The sequence below is a fragment of the Apis mellifera genome, linkage group LG9 (assembly GCF_003254395.2).
Source record: "Apis mellifera strain DH4 linkage group LG9, Amel_HAv3.1, whole genome shotgun sequence".
Taxonomy (NCBI): Eukaryota; Metazoa; Arthropoda; class Insecta; order Hymenoptera; family Apidae; genus Apis; species Apis mellifera.
The window spans coordinates 9599204-9623005 of record NC_037646.1 but is presented as its reverse complement, the minus strand read 5'-3'; the positions used below and the strand labels follow the sequence as shown (position 1 = coordinate 9623005).

The 23802-nt window shown below is 41.7% G+C and overlaps 1 protein-coding gene and 1 long non-coding RNA gene across 5 annotated transcripts in view; one reads left to right on the top strand and one right to left on the bottom strand.

Annotated features, from left to right (window-relative positions):
- The window catches only part of LOC409001 (disheveled-associated activator of morphogenesis 1), a 47458-nt gene that overhangs the window by 5795 nt on the left and 17861 nt on the right, over nt 1–23802 (bottom strand). For 2 of the 4 annotated variants that reach the window (XM_006561851.3, XM_006561852.3), the window contains exon 2: nt 7611–7718. In XM_006561851.3, coding sequence (XP_006561914.1) covers nt 7611–7652 — 42 coding nt within the window. In that variant the 5' untranslated portion in view covers nt 7653–7718. Of the gene's footprint in view, nt 1–7610; nt 7719–8477; nt 8776–16853; nt 17567–23802 lie in introns of those variants that run through there. The other 2 variants (XM_006561850.3, XM_006561849.3) reach the window with 2 other exon arrangements.
- LOC102656114 lies at nt 8872–13053 on the top strand. Its single transcript, XR_003305280.1, has 2 exons — nt 8872–10037; nt 10125–13053. It is a non-coding gene; the product is annotated as an uncharacterized LOC102656114 (long non-coding RNA).

Genomic DNA, 23802 nt, shown 5'->3' with positions numbered 1-23802 from the left:
TTACTTCGTTCGCCGTTAAACGTGAGGGAATTTCACGGGTTATGTTAGTTGGAAACTACTTGAAGAAGGTTTGAAAAAAATGAAAGAAAGGATCGAGCTCGGAATCGAGCTCGAGCGTCTCTTTATTTTCGAGTTTCTGCGAAAAGTCAATTGGGAACGAAGACGATCGAGGGTATGTAACCAGGTCTTGACCTTATTGAAGACGACGAGCCTCGGCATTAAATCCGTTGAAGTCGGCCGGTCGGCAGAGTGAAGCAACTTTACACGTGTACAGTGCGTGCAATTGACGATCATCGTGGAAAACGATCATCGTTCGATTTGAATTTCGATTAAAATATTTTTTTATACGAAACTAGCAACAGCGTGGAAATTCGACGAATTTTCCAAGATATCAAATTACACGGCTTGCTTCGATAACTTCAAGTTCAACTTTACGGGGGAATTCGCGATCCTCGAAAGGATCGTCAATGTCTCGCACTGTACCATTCTCCTTGGCCTCCCCCTCTCTCTCTCTCTCTCTCTCTCTTTCTCGCTCGGCTCAGAAGCAACGGCAGCAGCAAAGGTCAGGGGACCGGCTCGGGCACTGGATTCCTAAGGTACTTTCACACGTGACTAGGAAATTACCTATTCATGTACCGGTCCGCCGATTTATTCTTCGCAAACATCCTACGTCCCAACAAACGCGCACGCACGCTTCGAATATCTATCATTAGCATTAGCGCAACTTTGTGAGCTTGGCTTTCGGCGATCTCTCTTACGCGATCTGTAATTGGTCGGCTGTTATCATCAGATAGACCGGGGCGATAGAAAGAATCGTGTCGAGATAATAACCGATGAGAAACGTTAACAGCGTATTGATAGCGTATTGACGAGCGCGTCATAGGACTATCCACGCCGTTGTTTGCATAGCCAGTTCCGCATTGGTGTACGACGCAAGATAAATACTTACCTAACGATCGTAATTCAGATCGCTCGATACCTTTATTCTCTTCTCGGTATATGTACACTCATCCGTAAAGTAATATCGAGATAGAGAAAATTTTTCTCAACTCATTCTTAAGCGATTAACGTAAAATTGGTACGTGGATTGGAAACAAGAGAGAGAGAGAGAGAGAGAAAAAAAGAAAAAGAAAAACGGAAGAATTTAAGAATTATCGAGGGATCGGCGTACTAAATTTCTCCTCGAAACTTCTCTCCTCGAGGAGAGCCAGCATCTCTGAATTCGTTCCAGGTTAACGCTCGCGGCGCGTTCACGCGCGAGGCCAGCACGTGAACGCGAAACAAGAGGAGACGCGATAAAGCGTGACACGCGACCGGCCTCCCGGCACGCACACGTGAGCGTACCCCAGTAGAAAAAGGCGAAGGAGGTCAGCCAGTTTGGAGCTGGATTCGCGAGGTTTTACGCGGCTAGAGCCCCTCCTTCCCTCCTCCCCCTCCCCCTGTTGTGCCTGTTTCTCTGGAACGGCCACGTTCCACGCAGGACGAAAGTCTATCCTCCGTGACGAATCTGTCGCGTAAATAACGCGGATAGATCCTCGGCGAAGAATCGAGGAGGCAATCTACCACTGGGATAAGGTTTCTCCTAGCTTTCAGCTAAGCGACTCGTGCGGTGTTCACACGTGATTGGATTTATTGCATGGGAACCGCGGGGAAAACACCGTGTTCTACGGGGATAAACTTTTATTCCTTTATTATTATACACGCGCCAACAACGGATTGTCTAAAAAGAAGAGAAGGGAAATATTCGTTTCTCGATTCGGGGAAGAGGAGAAATGTGAGAGCTTCGATCATTATTATTATACCGGTATTATTTGGATATAATTAATAATCAGAAATTATTCAGAAAAATTGTGACAAGTGTTGTGACAATTATCGATAATATGCAAAATTAAGATAAGATAAAATTCTAGTACAGTCGTTTACCCGAGTTGACCTGAAAATTAATCGCTAAAAGAAAAAAATAGCAAATTCGACTTTGGACTCGATTCCCAATTAAACAAATAATGTTCAACGTGGAATCTACAAATTGAACATTTTATATAGGTAAAGCACAAGTTGAAGCAGCGCGTGATGCGAACAACCACTGAATACCGTTCCGTGTACTACAGTTTCATATGCATATTTTTTTCTTTCTGTTTTTTTTTTCTTTCTTTCTTTTCTCCATTTACGTCTCTGTCGCGGCTTGATAAGAGGCGTAATCCAAGGCAAGATCTTGGAAGCAACGTTATGTTAACTGTATAAAGTGACCCGATTTACTGCAACCATGTTATTCATCGGTTGCACGCGATGCGATTTATTCGTAATCGGCCTATACGGAACGAAAGCGAAATATCGAGTCGTGCACACGTTCGTGCCGCAAACTCGTTTCGACGATAATTTTCCTTGCAATTTTCAAGGATCTAACCTTAGATGGAACCTTGGAATTTTTTAACATCTCGCCCCGTCCCGAATCAATTATAAATCGAGTGTAACGGCGTTCCTCTCGAGATAGTTTGGAGAGTTACTTTTTTTCTTCTTCTTCTTTTTTTTTTTTTTTTTTTTTTTTTACGTAATACGTGCCTTTTACGATACCCCCCGTTGCCTCCCGTCGATTAGAAATAAAATATGCGTACATTAAAGTTATTTGGAACGTTCATTTCGTACGGACAGATGTTTGATTACGTCAAGAGGAATGAAAGTCAATGAATATACATGTGTGTAATTTACATACGTACAATATCTTGAAACTTATCGCTCTACGTGTTCGTAGATTAACTCCTATTCCTATTCTGTTGTAATGTTCTAAAAATAAGAAAGATAAAATGCAATTTTTTTTTTTTTTTTACGTTTCATGCTCTTGCATAACAGTTAAAAACTATTTTGTGAAACGATTGTGAAAAAAAAAAATATAGTGATTACGAAAAGAGGATAAGAAGAAATGCGTGAAAAGAAAAGAAATACGAAAGATTCGTCTAAAAGAATCGAATTCTTCGGACCACCTAATAAGTATTTCTTGCGCGCGTATCGTTTCAGGTTTGAGAAACCACCCACGCGCGCGTGGGCAGGCACAGCGTCGGGTGGGTTGTCAACATAGTAACGGAAACATATTAAGCGCAATGAGACTTGCGAATATGACATATTACCTACGCTCTGTCAAGTTCCAACGGCTATTGACTCGCTAGAAACCCGTTTGATCGTGAATGGGCACATTTTTCGATAAAGTCGAGGAATAAATTGCGCGTCCAAGAGAAGAGAATCGAATCGAATTATCGACACGATAAGGGGCGATCGATATCCAAATCGAGTGGCAAAGAAGTACGAAATAGGTTTGGACAAAAATGGAGGACGATCGTCGAGGTAATTTCGTTCGGGAAAGAAAGTCATTACATCGCCCCGTGTTCTATTCCTCCATCGAGAGAAGAAATTGTGCGAGGGCTTGGAGTGGAACAGATGGACGATGGGAAACAACGTCGGTATTTCTCCACGGGGATAGTACATATGCTTCTTCACGAGCGTTCGTTGGATCGGCAATGAACGTGGTTGAAGTGGTTCAGAAGCAGCACCGGCAAGAAATTCTCTGGAACGTGATCGCGTCAAACTCGCCGGCATTAGCATAATTTTTTCCCCCTCTTTCTTTCCTTTCTTTTTTCCCCTTTTTCTCTTTTCCACGGAGGAATAGATTCCGCGAACTAAATTTCTTGTCAAACTCTCTTCCGTCTCTTTACGAGCTGCTTGTATACATCGCGGGACAAACAATCCTCCTCTCTCTCTCTCTCGAAGGAGAGGAGGAGCGTTTCGAAATTCCGAACTAAACCGAGCGGAATGGGGTTGCTTAGAAGGGATAATTTAACCGTCGTAAAACCGAAAAACCGAAAAACCTCTGGAACAGATTCCAACATGAATGGATTGTGGAAATTTTCCAACGAATTTCTACAAGTCGAAAAGATTTCGAGAAAATTGCCCGACTCGTTTTGTAAAGCGTGGAGAAAGAAATCTCTTGGCAATGAAATTACCGCGAGGGTAGAAGTTTAATCCCTTGGAACATTTTACTGCTTTCTCGCTAATTAAAAACAGGATATGTGTGGTGTATGAGGATAACTGTACAGTTATTTACTTACTTTATAGAAGGTGTAGTAAGATGGCGCAGTAAAAAAGACAGAAAGAAAATAATACAACTCGTAAATAAGACACAATTTTGTCAGACGTTACGAAATAGCAAGAAGATAACAATTAAGATGGTTCAATATAATTGAATATTGAAGATACAACTTTTTCTTGACCCTTCCCGCGAGTTGCATACATCAATATTTCCAAGCATTTCGAGACACGCTTCCGCGAAAACGCATATTCGCTTTCTTTCCTCGCGCTAAGATAGCAACGATCGAACAAACCGGGACTATGAAAGAAGAGACAAGGGAGAGACAAAAGCGTCTCCTGGATAGATGCAAATGGGAGCAAGCTCGATAGCGAGAAATCTCGATGGTTCCATCGTTTCCATCGTTTTTCTTTCGAATAGCACGGGAACCGCATATAAATTCCAGCATCCAGTAGATAATTGAAAGCGTCGCCGCGAAACACGTAAAGAACGCCGTGTTCCACGAGTCTCACACGCGATACCGATCGTTGGCAGACTTTGGAGCGAGCGAGCCGCTCTTGCTACCATCTATGGATGCATTCCATCGAGATCTCTGCCTCCGAGTTCGACAGATCTGCCGATGGGAAAGAAAAGAAAAAAAGAAAAGGAGAAGAAGAAGAAGAGACTGCAAAGATCCTTAGAGGATGGTGGAAACGCGATTATGTTCGACCAAGGTGTATCACCCTCCCCTTTTCCTCGCCGGACACGCCCCGCAGCGCTAGGGTTGATCGGCATAATGGAATCCTACGGGTCATAGGATTCGCTCAAGGACGACTGGATGGGAATCGAGATGGATTCCTCGTGGAAGTACACGGTTATATACGGTGTTTCCTTTTTTTTTCCCCCTTCTTCTTTTTCTTCTTTTTCTTTAATTCGATTCCGTGGAATTGACGCTGATCTCGTCCCGTGGTTCGCGAAAGAAAGGTGGATGCCGAAGGTGGATGCACCGATATGGAAGAATCGAAGAAGAAGAAGTTGATTCCAAGTTGAGTCTTTCTGGTCTAGTGGGTTGGAACTAAGCAAGCTTCTTTCGTATGTATATTTTATCCACAATGTGAATTCCTAAGGAAGAAGGGAACCGGTGGAACGATCGGTCAATTTTATGATTTTATGCGATTGAGACGCGAATTATGAGTCGATTTATCGCGCGACAATATCGATCGGTTTATCGATTCTATCGGATCGGTGTTACGGGGTTCAAAGGATATTCCGCCGATTACGTTTAATCGAAGGATATAAAATGATAAAAGATGAAACGAAATAAATAAACGTGGATCGTTGATCGTCCGTGTTGGCTGTCATCGTTGTCGAGTCATTCTTTTCATTATATTCGCTTTGTGTAAACACGAAGCCGGGTTCAATTCAATTTTTCTTGAAAAGTAACTAAATGTAATTGTTGTACCACCATCGCGCCTTCTCCCAATTTTCTTCTCTTTGTACCTCGAGCAAGAAGACGTCTCTATCGTAAAACATCGCGCCATCCCGTCACGCAAAGATAATCACGTTCGTAATACCTCGGATGCACTTTTTAATAGCGCGTGCAAGAGTGTTGGAAGATGATCACCTTCAAGCTTCATCGATTCCGAGAAGGAAGCCGGATTTTCTCGACCCCTGTCCTACGGGGTGGACATCCGTATCGTCACGGGGTCACGCAGTCAAAGACCCCCCCGTGGATAATTTGTATGAGGAGGATGCAACGATCCGTGACAATGCGATCTCTTGCGGTTCGCGGTATTTCGAGCACCATTCGAGCTGCGCGTCTTTTTCGTACACGCCCCGCGATATCCATTGAATTATTTATCGCTTAACGGAGACAGAATAATATATCGCTTTGATTTCAGTTGGAGCTGTTGGTGCCAAGATTTATTGGAACTTATTTTTCTTCCTCCTCCTCTTCTTCTTCTTCTTCTTCTCGGATTTACAACAAGCCATTTGCCGCCACGGCTTATCGAGAATAATCGAAAAAGGAATCCACTATTTTGAAGAAGTACACGTAGAGACATAGAGATGACATCTACGATCGCATGACTACGCGGAATTCGTATAAGGCGAGGCCTCTAAAAAAAACTTGACACTCGTCTTTCCTCTTTTCGCGTAATTTTAATCGTCGATAATCTTTTTAACCGGAGACATAAAGAGGAGAGAATATATACCTCTGTGTCTTCGATAGAAAAAAAAAAAAGAAAAAAATAAGAAAAAAGAAAGGACACAATGGGCTACAGTTGAGAGAATCGTGCAAGGCCATTTTAGCGAGCAAAAAAGTTGAAGAACACGCGTCGAGTAACGCCAAGAATCGTTCCACCGTATTGTTCTTCTAGCGCCACTTCCGGCGGCGTTCAGGTTCAGAAGAGATCGTGACCAATTTATAATTCCCGCAATAATTGCACGGGCACGCGCTCGTAAAGCGACCAGGAAGTTGGAAGGCGCTGATGATAAACAGCCACTAATAACTTAATCTTTCGATTAATACGATTTTCACCTTCGTCGCGTCCTCCCCTCCCCCGAAAATTCCCCGACTAATCCAATCCGCGTCTCGATCGCAAGTTGGCGGTTCTTCTTACGCGGCGAATGAAGAAAGTAGAGACCGGTCTCTCCTTCGAACGAAGTTAGAAATCTCGGGGAGCGAGCAACACCGACCGACTTCTCTTTCGGGATCGGAGAGCCTCCAGGAATCTCGACGCGAGTGCACGCGCGCCGCTTTTGCATTGCAGATGTCATCCCGGAATGCTTTGCGTTTATGGGTGTGCGCGGTTTCCACGATAATTCAAAACATGGCGTCATCTCTCTCGTTCGAAGTAAAGCTGTGTGATCGATCCATCCGAATTTTCCTCCTCGTCACGATCTCCTCCAAGTTTATTGTATATTGTATCCCACGTTGAGTTACGTAACTTCCCGATGACGATCTTGTTTCGCAGAAGTGGTTTCGCGGCGGCGATCGGTCCTCCGTTCGACCGAACGAAGAATGCGGAAACGCGGAGGCAAAGCGTTTAAGGTAAACGGCGAAATCTAGCATCGACACAATTCCGCTAATTGTTTTCGTTCAACCGGTGAATTACGTTTCTTTTTTTTTTTCTTTTTCACTTTTTTTTTTTTTTGTTTATTTGAGGATATAAATTGTTGAGAGTGTTTGCGGAATGATTGAAGGAGGATTAAGGAAGGATTTGCCGCGGAGATTGTGCCGCCGAACGAGAGTTCTTATCGATGATACGTATTCTGTCGAGTAAACATGGAACGTGGACTTATTTCTTTTTTTTTTTACGTTATTTTTTTATTTGAAAAAAAATTATTGGATACGAGAGATGAATATTTACTTGCGGAAATGAATTACTTTCAAGGAACGCGAAGAGAAAAGAAAAAATAAAAGAAAAGTTTATTCGAATAATTATTAGATCCTTGTTTTTCGTTCCAGCCAGACAAATTATGTAGCGAGTATTCGTAATTGCAGCAAAGTCTCGTTAGACTCGGAATTTCTAATCGAAGCAATTCTCATTCTTACCTGAAGGCAACCGCAGAAGGACTTTTTCACTCGCGATGGCATCGTCTGACAGCGACCCACAAATTCCTTCAAGGGCTGTGGACTCTTCACCGGACAGCTCGGAATCCTCTGAAAGCCAGAAAACATTCCGATCACTTAATCGAATCGTGATGTCTCGCGTTCCCTAAATGAATCGATAGACGATCCAGATTCCATTGGAAACCAACAGTTGGAAAAAATGCGGAATACGGATTCTCATCGGGGAGAATCGTATCTTTGAAAAGGAAAATTCGCGCACTCGCCTTTCACTCGCTTTTGTCTCCAATATGAATTCCTACGGTATCACGCATTATAAAAAGGAACAGGTAGAACAACTTGTTACGAAGATAGAACGTAATGTTGCCTTTGTGTGGCAACATGTCGTAACGGTGCCGGTTTGTTATTCGTAAAAAATTCATTTTATCTCCTAGAAATATAATTCATATAATATAATTCATGGAGAAAGTGATAAATAACGTAAATAAAATTATTTTCATCTTCACGAGATTATATAGTCGAGAGATAAATTCATCGAGTCAGTAAAAAGCAATTTTATTCCTTGTTTCAATGTCTCTCAAAATATTGCATCCTGATAAAAATAATTCCTACTCATCGTTCTCGCTGTATTTTAATACTTCGCTTCCGTATTGGATTTGCGTGGCAAATCTCCTCCTCGATACAAAAATTTCCGACACGATCGCGAATTTAATTCGTCACAATTTCCTGCATATCGATTTTTCAGTTAAAATTTTCATTTATACGTATTCTCATAAACGTTTCACATAAATCATCTTAACTCTTCATCTCACTACTCTCGTACGTTCTAATGTTTAGATTCACTTCACCTACCGCGAAGAATTTCGACCATCCTCCATCCTGTCCTGGTTCCGGACAGGATTCGATGGCCTCGTCATGCCGATCCGTCATGCGAATCTTTCTCCCTTCGAGGTAAAACGAAACGGGTCACCAAAAACGTGAAAAAAAAAGAAAAAGAAAAAGAAAAAGAGAGGAATCGTTTCCTTCGATTCCTCTTCCTGATCAAGAGCGCAATTATCCGTGAATTTCACTTTTGCACGTTCTCGAAGCGCGAACTCGCGAGACTGGCCTCTTCGGCTGGCTGTCGACGAGCCGAAGAGGCTCGAGTCGACAACGAGGTCGACCCAACGCCAGTCTCTCTTATCGTGCCGTCAAATTTCTTATCGCCCCGCTTAGAAAAAAATAAAATGCGCCGGTAATTTCTGACAGTGGATTATCGCGTAGGTATGCATGTGCGCTCTTTCAACAAGGATCGATAAACGATCGTTTCAAGATCGGGACTATTGGAATCCTTCTTTGCGCGACATTCGTCCGTGTTTTTTTCTTTTCTTTTCTTTTCTTTTCTTTTTCTTTCTAAAACGCTACAATAACGAGAGATAGGAATGATTATCGATATTCCCCGATAATGATACGACGGTTTTCAACAGATGGTGCAGCGTTATCGCGACTACGTTATCTCCGCGCCAACTGTTCGTCCTGGCGAAACTGTGAGTCCAGACATTGGGAAAATATCAACAGAGAGTGTCGGAATCACGAGGGATTAATTATTTCGAAGGTCGTTAATGATTCAATACCTAATTTCGCTCGAATTATCGAGCAATCGTAACTTTCATTCTATCCAAGAATAACTGTTTATTTTCGATTTTAATTCGACAAAAAAATAATCTGATATCATAGAATATCATCCTAGTAAAATCTTTGAGAATATACGGTGATAACGAGAAAAGTAAAATCCTAATTTCCAGGAATCGTACAAAAACAAATACTTTCTACGTCATCGAGAAAATTTATATCACTCTCCCTTCACTTGCCTCCTAAAAATTGAAAATAATCTGACATCATAGAATATCATCCTAGTAAAATCTTTGAGATTCGAATGCACGGTGGTAACGAGAAAAGTAAAATCTTAATTTCCAAGAACCGTACGAAAACAAATACGTCACTTTCCACGCCGTCGAGAAAATTTATATCACTCTCCCTTTACTTGCCTCCTAAAAATTGATACGAACCACACCTCAACACCTTTCCCCTCGGAAGCGTAAAGATCGATCAGACCCTGGCTAATTTTCCTCCATTAATTCACGCGCGCGTGTGCGTGTGACGTTTTCCACGTTAACAGTGTCGTTCCCTTTATCTCACGGACCAGCTGTTGCCCCGGGGTAATTGTAACCTTCTCTAGCCGTTACCTCGAGCCTGTTGGCGTAACGAGAATGTTGTATACGCATAACTGTCGTTCACAATCATTGACGAGTCGTGCGACGGGCAACGTTGCGTGCGAATTTCTGACCATTCGTTTCGACGATCGTGTAAATGTATCGCGTCGGTTACGGATCGTCGTATACAAGAATCAAGCTTCCGTTTTGTTTTTTCGAGGTTGGAAATTTGAACTCGATGCAATATCGACAACGTAGATCGATCGAAGAGAATAGGAACTAACCTGTACGCTGTCTGTCCGTTTAGGGAAGACTCGCCGCCATGAACACGGAAATCGAAATGGAATTCTTCGCCAAGTGAATGGTTCCTCGAACGCAAGTGTTTACGGGACACGGTTGTAAACAATATCGACAAGGTTGCACGATTTAATCTACGAGTACCTTAATCGCTTCCTCGTGACACATCGGGACACGATACAGCCTGTCACAGGTTGCAGATTCGCAATTGTAAATACAGGCCGAGCAGCGATTCTCATATTGTTATTGTTGGGTAAATAATATTCGATTTCGATGGTGATTTTGCTTTCGTAATTTATATAATATTAGAAATGGATTTTTCCATGTTTCCAAATTTCTAAATTTTATCTTTTAAATTCATCTTTTTGAAAAAAATTCTCGATTACTATTTTCCTTATTGAATTCGCATAAAATGTCTGAAAGAAGACGACTGAAATGAATCTTCGATTCAACAGCTTATATTTCAGTTCTTCGATTTAAACGAGAATGATTAAAATTATCGAAATCGATGATAAAACGGAATTTATCGACGGACTTTCTCGATCCATCAAATAACATAAGAGGTATAATTCGTTTGCATAATCGCGCCAATGGTGCAACGCATTTTGCAATCGTCATTTCTAAGGAAAGCAGATCTCGAGGTGGGGAGGATAGAAGGAAAATCGAAGCTCGACGGTCGCTCGATTGAACTGTCGTGCAATCAGGTGATGGCATTTGAAAGGCGGCGATTAATTCCCCGCTTCGTTAATCGGCGCGCGAGAAATCTTCGAAGAACGGGCGGATTTTCTCCGTCGATAAAAATCGGCTCGAAAGCGCGGGTTCTGTCGATGATCGCCTCCTCGTGGAACGAGGCCTCGAGGGGCACAGGTGAACTTTCGCGTGAATCGATACACGCGACACGAGATGTGACGATGCGATCGTTGGCAGGAACCGGTGAAACGAGGGCAGTCGTTACATCCATGACATTTTTTTTTTTTTTAAATCAAGAATAAAGAAATATCGATTGAAGCGAGAAATGATGGCGTGAAATTTATGGTTTGAAATTTATCTGAAACGATTCGAGTGTTTGGAGCGAGAAACAATTCTCGGATGGCTAGTGTAAATATCTTGAAAGGTATAGTTGATGTAGAAAAAGTGATTGAAATGAACAATTGGATAATTTCTTTAATTGTATAAAAGAACGATCTCTTGTATCTCTTGTATTTATCTGAATATTGTTAAAAGGATGAGGCTAATTAAAACTTTGCTCGAGTAAAAGTCGACCCTATTTCCAGAATCTATTCGTGTATTAATCAACGTAAGTATAGTTTGTTTTACACGTAAGTTTATCGTGATGTTATCAACGTGTAAAGACACGCTATCCTATATCCCATTCTTCGTTAACTTACGAATTGTTAAACAATTATTCGTACTCCACGAGCTTAGAAAATTTCGAACAATTTTATATTTTACACGATAACGGTCACAGTATTATATTAATATACGATTAATAGATTCCAGAAATAGGGTCGACTTTTACTCGAACGAAATTTTAATCGGTCTCATCCTTTTAAACGTCATATTATTCAGATAAATGCAAGAGAGATATGATCTTTCGCATAATTTCTTCCGCATAATTTCGTTAAAGGGAAACTGGACGGTTGTGACAGTTTTCTTAATTCCTCCGAGTAAAAGAACATTCCATAAGAAAGATCGAGCCGTCCGAACTGTCCGTACCTCTTTATCTCGGATGATCTAATAACTTAAAAAAAAAAAAAAAGAAAGAAAGAAAAAACTGCCGTCTAAACGGATCGAACGATGTACAGTTATGCGCAATGCGGAGGAATGTGTGTCAGTGTCTGTAAAATTGCGTTCAATCACGATATGCGTACCGGTTATTACAAAGACGTGCAAATTCCATGGATATATTTCCCTCTTTTCCCTCGCTTCTTTGATCTCTTCCAGAAATATATCAGGTTCCCGTGGAAGTGGGATCCATGTGCGCGGAGAACACGCGATGGAATTCGCAAGGAATTCAAACAGGAATTTTCATATATATATATATATACACGATATAAATGATGTACGAGCAAATGCTTGGTTTCGATCCTCGTGGTGAAAATTCGATCGATATCATCTCGATTACAATATTAACTGGAGATTGCATCCGTTAATGATCAATGAGAAACGTTATTATATCGAGGATTATTAATTATTGCACGGTTACGTCGAATGCTCGATCGAAATCTGCGCATCGTTCACCGAGAGAGTTTCTCAAGAGATCGGCTCTCAAGAGCGGTCGAAGAAAGCAGCTCGATCGAGGCATGCCTTTCGATTATGCATCGTGCGTGCGCAATTATGACATTAACCTTAGAAGAGAAACTCTCGGCGGAATGGAGATTCTAATTTCGATCGGCGTCGGTAGTGGCGCGAACCGTTTCATTTCGCTTGATTTATATTTAGATAGAACGATGTATGGAGCGATGTGAGAGCAGCTACGAATCGAAGTATTAAATGAATAGGATCTGCTCGCACCAGAATTGCTGCGCATCGCATCTCTGCTAGGAATTAAAAGGGCAATTTATATATGCGTTGAAAACAACGCATATAAAACGACGCAGGTAGATGTCAACGTTTGCACGTGTTGTGACGATGCCCTTCTTCGAAAGTAGCTTCGTTTGAGGTTTCGCTTCGTTTGTGAACGAAACTCGTGGATCGACAGAGATTTAACGAATTTCTATTCGATTAAACGAATCGATCGAAGTTTCTTAAATGGAGCTCTCATTAATGGAGTAATTGTTCCTCGAAGGAAACTTCTATCTCCTGTCAATATCGCGTCTTTTGAAACGAAACCTGATGCTCTTATCGCGTTTCTTCATCGTTACGAACGATCGATATACGATCTTGTAGAAAGTTACGAATATCGTTCAACTATTTCTATTTATCCACGTCGAAAAATTTGAAAAAAAAAAGAAGAGGAGAATCCAGACCATTTTGAATCCCGATTTGAGAGTTAATCGAATTGAAGGAAGGAAAAGAGAAAGAGAAAGAGAGAGGAAAGAGGCAAAACGAGCATCGTGTCGAATCTCACCGGTACCGGTTATCAGAACTTGATAGCTATACTTCACGATCTCCGGCCATCAAAGATTTCGACGTTAAACACTCTCGCGTAATTTGTCATTGTAGATTGCCTCGTGCATCATTCGAGAATGTTAATTGCGAACGGCGTCATTAAACAGGCTGCACGCGATTACTCTCGATCCGTTCGATACGCTGCTCGTATCGGATGCACGTTTTCACAAAAGGAGAACTGGAGTAACGCTTAATCGAGATACGAGATATCTTCGGGTCTTCTTGGTCTCGTCATTTTCGCGTTGTGCAACAATTTTGTAACAATTATTCAACAGCTATCAATGGACGATTTTGATCATCACTGATGGACAAATATCGTCGATTAAATGTATCTCTGGAATATTATTTTATCACAAATATTTCCCAAATTTTCCAAAGATAAATATAATTTAATTGATCGAAGAGTCTTGGAATTTTTAATTTTTTTGCATTAATTTTTTTCGATTACTTCCTTCGTTATGTTCGTTCCAATTTCAACAAGGTTTTTTAAAAAACTTTAGACGAAGAGGAAAATCCAGAGACAAGGTTTTCACTCCCCTAGAAAAGAGTATAAATCTAACGATTTATGGTTGGAAGGAGAATAAACCAGAAAGGAAGGAGCGTGGCATATGTTTAACAGCTTCGACGGTCGGTGAGAGGGGGGGGAGAAAAATGTTTCTCCGATTTCAAAATTTGAATCCAGCCAACCAAGGAGTGAGAAAAACATGTTTATACAGATTCGTAATACGATATTTTCGTGGGGGATTTGCATGTGAAACTTGGTTTCCGAAGTGCTCATTTCTCCCGTTCTAACCGTTTCCAAGAACGCGACGTGAACGCGTTATCCAGCCAACGAGTTTCAAATTAATTGGCATTTCGGATGTCAAATAACAAAGGAACGAGTTCTTTTCATCCGCCGTTTCATTCTCTCCAACGTTCTTTCTTTTCTTCTTTCTTTTTTTCTCCCTCCGTAAACGCAAACTCATAAAAGTGAACGTACAGCTATGAACGGATAACAAGAAAATCGATACTCGGTGTGTCTGACTCGGTTTCCATGGGCGGAAACTCAAGGAATTCCTTCGTTACGATTTAGACTATTTACCGTGGCTAAACCGAATTCCGTCTAGGAATCCAAACTGGCTTCCCTTTGATGGTATAAACACGCAACTCCGAGGAGAATTCCGTTTCTCTTCAGGAAGACGGTAAAAACAGGAATCGGATCGTTCCCGTTTCCGAGCAGAGAAGTTGTTGGCCAGTTTGAGAAGTATCGTTGCGCGAAACAGGGGGGGGGGCCTAGGGGGGAGGGGAGAAAGTGAGGAGGAGCAAGGAGGGATTCTATTCTTCTGCTATGCTGAACGATTGCGATACTCGCACTCCGGATATGGAACGCAACGCATCGACCGGTTCGAATCGATAAGAGAAGGGCGCCCAAAAAGTTTCACTCGCCGAATATCTTTGGTGAGAGTCCGCGTCGAAGAGAGAGAGAGAGAGAGAGGAAGGAAAGGAATACCCGTTCCAACAGGAAGAACGGAGAAGAACGATAATTCAACTATTTTTTTCATTGTTGCACGAGTTTCATAGTCGATTATATCCTCATATATGAAGACACGTATTTGAAATTGATGAATCAATATTTCATACATCGAAAAGAAGAACGATTCTAAAAATCAGTCAAATTTTTACCAAAAATATAATTTTAAATAATATAATAAATAAAACTATAATTCAACTATTTTTTTCATTGTTGCACGAGTTTCATATTCGATTGCATCCTCATATATGAAGACACGTATTTAAAATTGACGAGTCAATACGGTATTTCGTACATCGAAAAGAAGAACGATTCTAAAATTCAGTCAAATTTTTACCAAAAATATAATTTTAAATAATATAATAAATAAAATGATAATTCAACTATTTTTTTCATTGTTGCACGAGTTTCATTTCGATTGCATCCTCATATATGAAGACACGTATTTAAAATTGACGAGTCAATACGGTATTTCGTACATCGAAAAGAAGAATGATTCTAAAAATCAGTTAAATTTTTACCAAAAATATAATTTATGCTTCTTTGAAAACTGTTTCGATGTCTTCATGGATTATCGCGGTTTTTCTTTTTTATTAGAGCCATCCATAATCGGATATGAGGAGAAGGACAAAGGCTCGATGCAAAATTCTTTGCGCTTGGACGAGTGGATACGAGTGGACGCCCGTGAAAATCAGTGACTAGCGCGAGGAACCGTAATTGATTCCGTTTTTTTTCTCTCTCTCTCTCTCTCTCTCTCTCCTCCATCTCGTATAAGTTTTAATTAAAGTCTCGGATGCATGGAGAATATAGCTTGACGAAAGTTTCCCTTTCTCTCTCTCTTTCTCTTTTTCTCTTCTTTTCCCCGTCGCTTTAACGAATGTAAATTTTCGTTCGATGAACGCTCGAGGCTATTTAACGTTAATTAGTTAACGTTTCTCGGGATTTAATTAGACATAATCGTAGCATATTCAACGGGGACGTTGATATAACGAGGAAGTTATATCCATGTCTACCGTATCTTTCCTCGAGATTCGGTTTTCACTTATTTATAAGAAGAATCCTCACAGAGAGAGATTCTCATAGACTCTCTTTCGATATCGGTCTCAATTGTTAATAATCACGATTTCTCTTTTCCATTACGATTCCCATAATAGGAATCCCTCCCTATAAACGTAACAAGGGGAAAAAACGAGAAGAAAAAGAGAAAATTATTCCTTAAAGAAAAGAAAAGAAAAAAATCAAGAACGATTAAACCGCATCGAGATTTCGCAACGCACAATTTGCGCACGATTCTGGACTGAGCCTCTACGATGTCCCATCTCCATCTTCACACGATGGTTCGTTTGATACGGCGTTAGATTTCGAAATTTCGCCGGAAGAAGCGTTATATCCCCGTTCTGAATACGAAACGACAGTTTTCTTCCTCTTCTAATCTAGCGCGTGCTCTCGTAACGATTTACCTATCGCCGCATTAAGCTAGCTAGTCGTAGGCAGAAACCCACAAGCTTCGTTCAACCCGGAATATGCAATACCATCGAGCCTCCGGGCGATTCCTCGAGCGAAAAACGATCGAGCCAAGCTTGAACCAGTCGATCGTAACGAGGTAATGGCTAAACATCTAGCAAGGCTTGTGTCCAACCCGGTCAGAAAGCGGGCAGAGGAAAAAAAGCGGGTAGACAGAGGCCGATCATCGACACGGATAACTATATAGATATGCGCGTACGATTACAGAGCTGCGAAGCGATTTTCCGACGCACGGCGAAATTCACTGTATAATTTTATGCTGGATGATGGATGTCGTCGTGATCCCAGCCACACTTTATTAATCCTGCTGGAACACGATTATCATCGGATTGTCGGTTGCTGTTGGTTCAACTTCACCGATCATTAATCGACGGAAGTGAAGAGTAGATTTCTTTTTTCTTTATTCTTTTTTTTTTTCGAAGAATCATGTAACCGATATTTCCGTCGAGGAAAACGAGGGCAAAAATTGCGTGGAGCGGCTCGTGCAGATGCAAACGGGATGCAAACGGGATTCTTTGTTTTGTCGAACGTCGAGAGAGCGACCGATTTCTTCGATTAAATCATTCGTGAAAATCGATAATCGAGCAACATTACCAAATTCAGCTTGCCCATCTTCTCCAATACGGTGTCCATCGTGGCTACCACACACAAGAAGATCTTCTTCTTCTTCTTCTTCCTGGAAACGATTATTCTTCCTCGACGAGTCAATCGCCTTGCACGAATCGATTTTTTCCCGGGCCGATCAAGATTTTCCCACAACCACTGACAAGTTACGCATATCACGGATTATCCAACTTAAACGAACGTTCCTCCAACCGCGTTTCAGAGGAATAATTTCACCAAAGTTAATTTCGATCTCATTCGATGAAGAGTATTCGAGGAGAAATTCCAATGGAAATTTCAAAATTCTACTGAAAAACCGGCTCCCATGGAAGGAAGCCACCGATCAAATTTCGATTCGCGAAAATTCTTCTCCTCCGTTTCGATCACTGACGCCTGATTCCAAGTTCGATATCACCCTTGTCCACCTGTTCACCTTCGCTTGTTCCTCTGCTCAATTATTTCGATAAACCTCCGTTCCGGCGAGACTGAATATTAATATTCTCTCCTCGCATCATTCTCGTTCGAACGAACCGAATTTCCTTCCTTCGAATTTCCTTTCACCACTTGTTCCGTTGACAAACATACGGAGGGAGGGAAAGAATAAAGAAGAGCAAGAAGCGAAAAAGCGATTCGGTTCGAGTAGCGGGCATGGAACGCGAGAGAGGATCGCGGCTGCGGAACCTTCTTGCTCGCGATTGTAGGTTGAACTGCCAGGTGAAAACACAACACCTCTCAACCTGCACAGGTGCACACAGAGAGCCTCCCGACTGGTACCTTGAAAGGTAGGGGGGCCTACTTGGCTACGGGGAGCTGCTCACCACGTATACCTTAATCTTCGACTGACCATCCGACCGATATTGTTTAATGCCCGGAAATAACAGTGGCCGCGGAAGCGAGCAATGTTTCCAGTTGCCTCTTTGACAAAAATTGACAGGATGGGTATATGATGTACGCAAATTTTTACAAGGAATACTGTCTTTTCCTTGTAAAATTATTTCTATCGTGTTTTCTACACGAGATGATTTTTTTAATAATAATAAATTGATTAAAGATTCGAATAATCGTTAATTTTTTAACGTTTTTCCAATTGCGTGTTGCGGCATCGCACATGTCACACACGCGAAATGAAATATTACGGGAAATAAAATCTCTCGAAGGCTATTCTATAAGGACTTTCTATCGATCGTCGAGGCGTTGATTAAACGAAATTACGAACGCGCAACTCTTGCGAATCAATGCTGTGTGTGTGTGTGTGTATAAGTTTGATGCAAGGTTAAAAGGTTTTTATTGCTCGGCGGAATACTTTTCACTCGCTGGTCTAAAGCTTTCGAACAGCGGAGACGTTTCGAGATTAAGTCGGACGGGATGGGCGTGAACGACCCAAATTTTAAAAGCGATTCCGATGCTTTTGGAGTTTTTCTTTTTTTCTTTTCTTTTTTTTTTTTTTTTTTGCCACGATGAAGGAATATTTATACACGGCCGAGAATGTTCAAGAGAATCTGCAATTTGTCAGCGCGGTAAAATATACGCGAAAATACTTTGCGAGTAAATATGGCTTATTACCTCGGAGGAAAGTTTACACGTGATACTCGGATTCTCAACGCGTGTACATTCGTTATCTAAAATCTTTAGATATAGAATTACGACTACTTGTATGTACATTAATTGCACGAGAAAAATAATTTTCATAAGTATAAATCGTTTTAACTTGCCGATGCATTTGGTAAAAATCTTTAGAGTATAGTTCAACTTTTGTCTTTAGCCTATCGAGAAATATCCCGATCTTAAAATTTTTACCAAAGAAATGAAGAATATTGAAAATTTAAATCAAAAAAAATACTATCCTAATATCTTCTTTGTTTGAACTCTGTATCACTTATCGATTTATATTTATATGACGCATATTTTTATACTATAAATCTTTCCTGCTTGAAGCGAAATCAGGCCAGATGTCGTTGTCACGTTGCGAATCTACGCGAGAAGAAGCACGTACGCATCGAAAATTTGTACTTGCAAATACGAGTTGTTTCTCGGAACGTGGCTGTATTCCTCTACAATTCCTCTGTCCACCAAAAATTTGTTTCCACGCGGATTCGAGCGAAATCGAGATACGATCAAAGCCGAAAGCCAGAAAACGATCGAGGAAAAGAAATTCAACAACAAGACAGAGAAAGAAAAAAAAAGGAGAGAGAGGGAGGGACGAAAATAGGATAAGATGCAGAGCAGGTACGAAAATTCCTGACATTTTCTCTCGAAACACCAAGAGAAGTCGAAGTTTCCGCGGCCTTTTGGTGGCTCGAGCACGATTGCGTGTACATTGTACTTAAACGGGGGCCAGGCAAAGAAGGAGTTGTAAAAAGCGGGCAACCAGTGGTCGGCCAAGAAAACGCAAACTGTGCGCGTGCCACGTGCTCGCGGGATCACGAGAAGCGAGGCCTTTCCACGGATATGGAGAGGAAACAAAAAAGGAAGAAGAAAGAAAAGAAAAGAAAGACCGGCGAAGAGGAAGGGGAAGTGTTCGAATTAGAGAATGCCGGGACGGAGAAGGAAGGAGACGGAGGAGGAAAAGAAATCGTCCTTGTTCTTGCCTCTGTCGTTTGCAACCTTGCGATGGAATGCATTCGTCTCGTCTTCTTCTCGCCGGTGGACGACTGGTTTTTCTGCGAGTAAAAGGAGACGAGAGTGATTCCCCTACCCCTACGTTTGTACGGGGGAGGAGGGTTGGAACGGAGCGCTGGATCGCCGGCCTTGGGGCACATTCTTCGTCGCGGTGGTCCTACGAGCCACGGCGACGTTTCAATCGAGTTAATTCGAACCGAGTCGACGCGGAGTCCGCGAGTTACGCCTTTGAACGCGCCGCGCGCGCCGGAATCCAAGCCAACTTTATTGCATCCAAATTGAGCGGATCGTTTTCGTTTAATCGGTCGTTATTACGCGTCTCGCCGATCGAGATACGGGACGGAACTTGATGACGACCAACTCTTCTTGTTGGTATCGATTTAACATCAGAGTTATGGAAAAGAAGTTTGGATACGAGGGGAGGAGAGATGTATATCGTAATATTTATCGTGCGATTTCTCCATTCCCTCGAATTCTACGAATAATAATAATAACAATTCACACGTGACAAATTAAAGGCGTACGTTAAAGCCTGATTGTTCTACTGTTAACAACGGCCGTTTAAAAACACATGAACGCCAAACTTGTCACGATATATCCTGTCACTTCCTGCCAATCATGTCCGTGCAATTTTTCACGGCGATATTCCTATACACCCAAAAGAATAACACCCATAAAGTATGGAACGGTCGTAAACGGCCGGCGTTGCGACCAACTAGAGGCAGGCAATTGCCCGCGGAAACGCGGCGCGTCGAAGGTGGAAATAGAGGAGGAAGGTTTCTCCGCCTCGTTTTCACCGGTAATAGTAAGGTAAAGTTGTGCCGGCCCGCTCCTTTACGCGCATTCCTGCGATAACACGAGCAAACAGGTCGACCCGATCGATTAGAGCCCGCCGCCATTAAGCGCGTCGAGTCGCGTGACAGAGCACTTCCATTTCGAGATTCAAAAACGTGTACGTGACTTTGTAAACGGGAAAAATACAAGGTATATTTCTCTCGGATCGAATGTCTAATGTCGAAGAGTTGTTATACCGAGAATATATTTCGATGGAAATTAAAATGTCGTCCTCGAAGGAAGCTCCTTCCTTCCGATGTGAGAGATGTTTGTATAACCTCGTAATTAATGGAAGAAATGGCAATAACAGCGATTAATTTTATCGAGTGGAGAGATATACATGGGAATGGAAATTAGCGCGTGAATCGATGATGCCAAGTCGTTAGGATAATTGCTTAATGGCGCGTCCGCATTAAGCGGAAGTCTTTACAAGTGGCCGTAATCGTCACGAGTTGCGCACGAGCGGTTCCACAATACGTTTCATATCGTTATAAATTGAACGGGGAGAAAAAAATATTGTTCGTCCGTAAATTGAATGAAATCAATTTTACACGGGGGAATATGACACGTAAATTCCAATAGAAAATCTATATAAAGATTTTTAACACAATGAACCGTTAACGACGTATTTATTATGAGCTAGGTGAAATTGCATTTGTCAAAGATTTTTCACGCTCACGCACCGATTGACTGACAGCGGTAATCGATGCTAGTTTAAATTCACAACGCTTGTGAACGAATGTTACGCGTTTCCCGGTGATTTCAATGACCGCATGTAAGACGCGCAATAAGACGTTAAGAAAACGCGCGCAAAACCGGCGCGAATGTGAACACGCGGCTCTAAACAATTAACGTGGAACGTGTTATAGCGCGAAGGCATTTGTGGACGACGATAATCTCGTAAATTTCCAGTCCACGTTTCACCTTTTCCCCTTTGTGACTCGGATGACGAGGACCACCCATCCGACTTGAACCGACAAATCTTCAACACGAATCAGCGTGTACAAGTTAAGTGGTGCACTTCGTGCGCTTCGAAAAACTATCGTAAGAGATAAGGCGATTTTCGAAATGGAATGCATACACCATCCTTTTTTCTTCTCCTTTTCTTTCTAAATAAAATTGGTATAAATTACAAATCTTTTGGCCGATAACAGTTTCGATCGTATTGCTCCAAAATAATTCTTTCGAAATATCGCAAATTTCTTTTCTAATATCAATCGACAAAAAAAAAAGAGAGACGAATTGATCGATGGACAAATCTAAATTCCTATTAAAATTGTAATAACTCTCTACGATATTCCGACTTGTTCCAATTATAATACATATTTTATATATATATAGCTCGACAAAGTTCCTCTTTTGTTATGGGTCGATTTACATACATACACATACGTGCATACATACACCCGCGATACATACGTATTTCGAGGTCCTAATCGGTGTCAACTACTGCACGTATCGACCTACTGAGAAAGACCCGTTAAGTTGGACCTCCCTTTCCCTCTCGCCGCGGCCATCTCTGTCTGCCTTTCGTCTTTTAGAACGGTGGAACAGACGGCTGCCACGACGTCCCATTATTATTATGCCGTTTAAGCGGAATATCGAACGAACTTGGAAACATTCGGGAACGTTGTAATTTTTCTCGCCACTTTCTTTCTCGTTCGATCGATCGAGAGAGACGAATCGATACCGAGTCGTGTCGACGAGTTTATTACGAATATTATTAAGTTTCGAGCCGCGATAAAAGGCTACGCTCGAGGAGGATCGTAAGATTATTCGCGAGAGACTGTGGCCGTGGTATCGATCGTGGGCGTGTGTAGAGCGTCGCGTGGGCTCATTCAAACGTTCGCTTCGTTATTCCATTGCCGTCCGTGCCGATTTCACGGACATCGAACGTCCGGCCAAGCCACCTTCGTAGCCACCTTTTTCCCGGCTGCTAGCCATTTTCTGCACGTTCCGGACCTTTTGTCCGACACGATGCTTCGTGGATAAGATATTACGGGTTTACATGTGTCAAACCGCTTCGCTATATATATATATATGTGTACCTCGCTTCGGATCCAACTACCGTTAAATTATTCCGTGTTTTTCAAAGTTCATACGAAAGGACAGTTATGCTCTGTTCGAGCAACATTGATTTTAAGGGGAGCTACTGCTTTTATTACTCGCGTTTTACAATACTACGAATACAGAGCACGGCGGAGAGCGACGGAGAGATACAAGATATCGGCATTGTTCGATGAGGAAACGAAGCACGTGGTTACGTGATGTGGAGTTCAAGAGCTACGAGGAAGGAAACTACGTGGGTTATAAAATATTGACGTGGAAATCGCGGCCAGTAACTGCAGGAAAGAAATTACCGTAATAAACGACAACGGTTGGAGGAGAAACATCGCGGTGGAGACGCGATACAAAAGCTCGTAATATTTCGCGCGATATTTGGGTCGTGATCTCGGATATCTGTTAGATATTTCTCCTCGTATCGATCGTATCGTACGATAATGAGGATTAATGGATCGAAAACGAAGCTATTTACGAGGACTAAGACTCTTTATTATTTAAATTTCATGGATAAACGATTTTGGACAAGAGTTAAGAGATTGTCTTGAGCGTTCCTCTGATCCATGATAGCGAAAAGAAAAAAAGTGTAGTACGCGTCTCTTTTCGAAAATGAGACAATCGTTAAAAAATTCACGAGATGAGTTTAATTTCACGTGGAAAGGAATATTTTTTTTTTAACGACGACTTCACGGAAATTATCACGAAGAGAGAAGAAAGTTTGATTTTTTTTTTCCACGAGAAACAACCGCGACACGCTGTACACCTGTTGCTCGATAAAAATCGTGGCACACTGACCTCGGTAGTATTTTAGAATAAATTTAGTGGCCACTACCGGCGTTAACGGTGCCCGATTCCGATGCGGGGGACGCATTCCCGATTCGACAGGCGTGCCGAAAGGTCGATCTACGAGGATCTACGTGATCGTCGCTTCATTGTTTTCGTGACTCGCCTATCTGCATCGCGCCTAATTGCGATTTCATGGCACGTAAGTCAAGCGTATAGACGGCTTCATTTCGTATGGGCGTTCGGCAAAAATTCAAAATATTATTTTTTCTTCGATAAATTACGAAGTGGAAATGTTTTCGACGGGATCGAAGTTTTTTTGATAAATTGTAAAAAGTATCGAGCGTATCGCGAGCAATGAATCGATCGTGGCGTTACTTTAATTCGAGTGGAAAATTCCTCATTTCATTCCTTTAAATTCGAATTAAAATTAAATATCGAATAATAAGAAAAAAAAGTTGAATCTACTTTGTTAATTTAAAAGATATTTCTCCGTTTTTCTTTTTTCTCCGCGATAGAAGTAGAGTATAAATCTGAAGGGTTACACATTCGAAAATAAAAGGAACGTAAGCTATGGCTCTCTGGAGACGTAACGTCCACTGGGCGAGAATTTAAACAACTCCAAGACCTTATAAGTCTATAT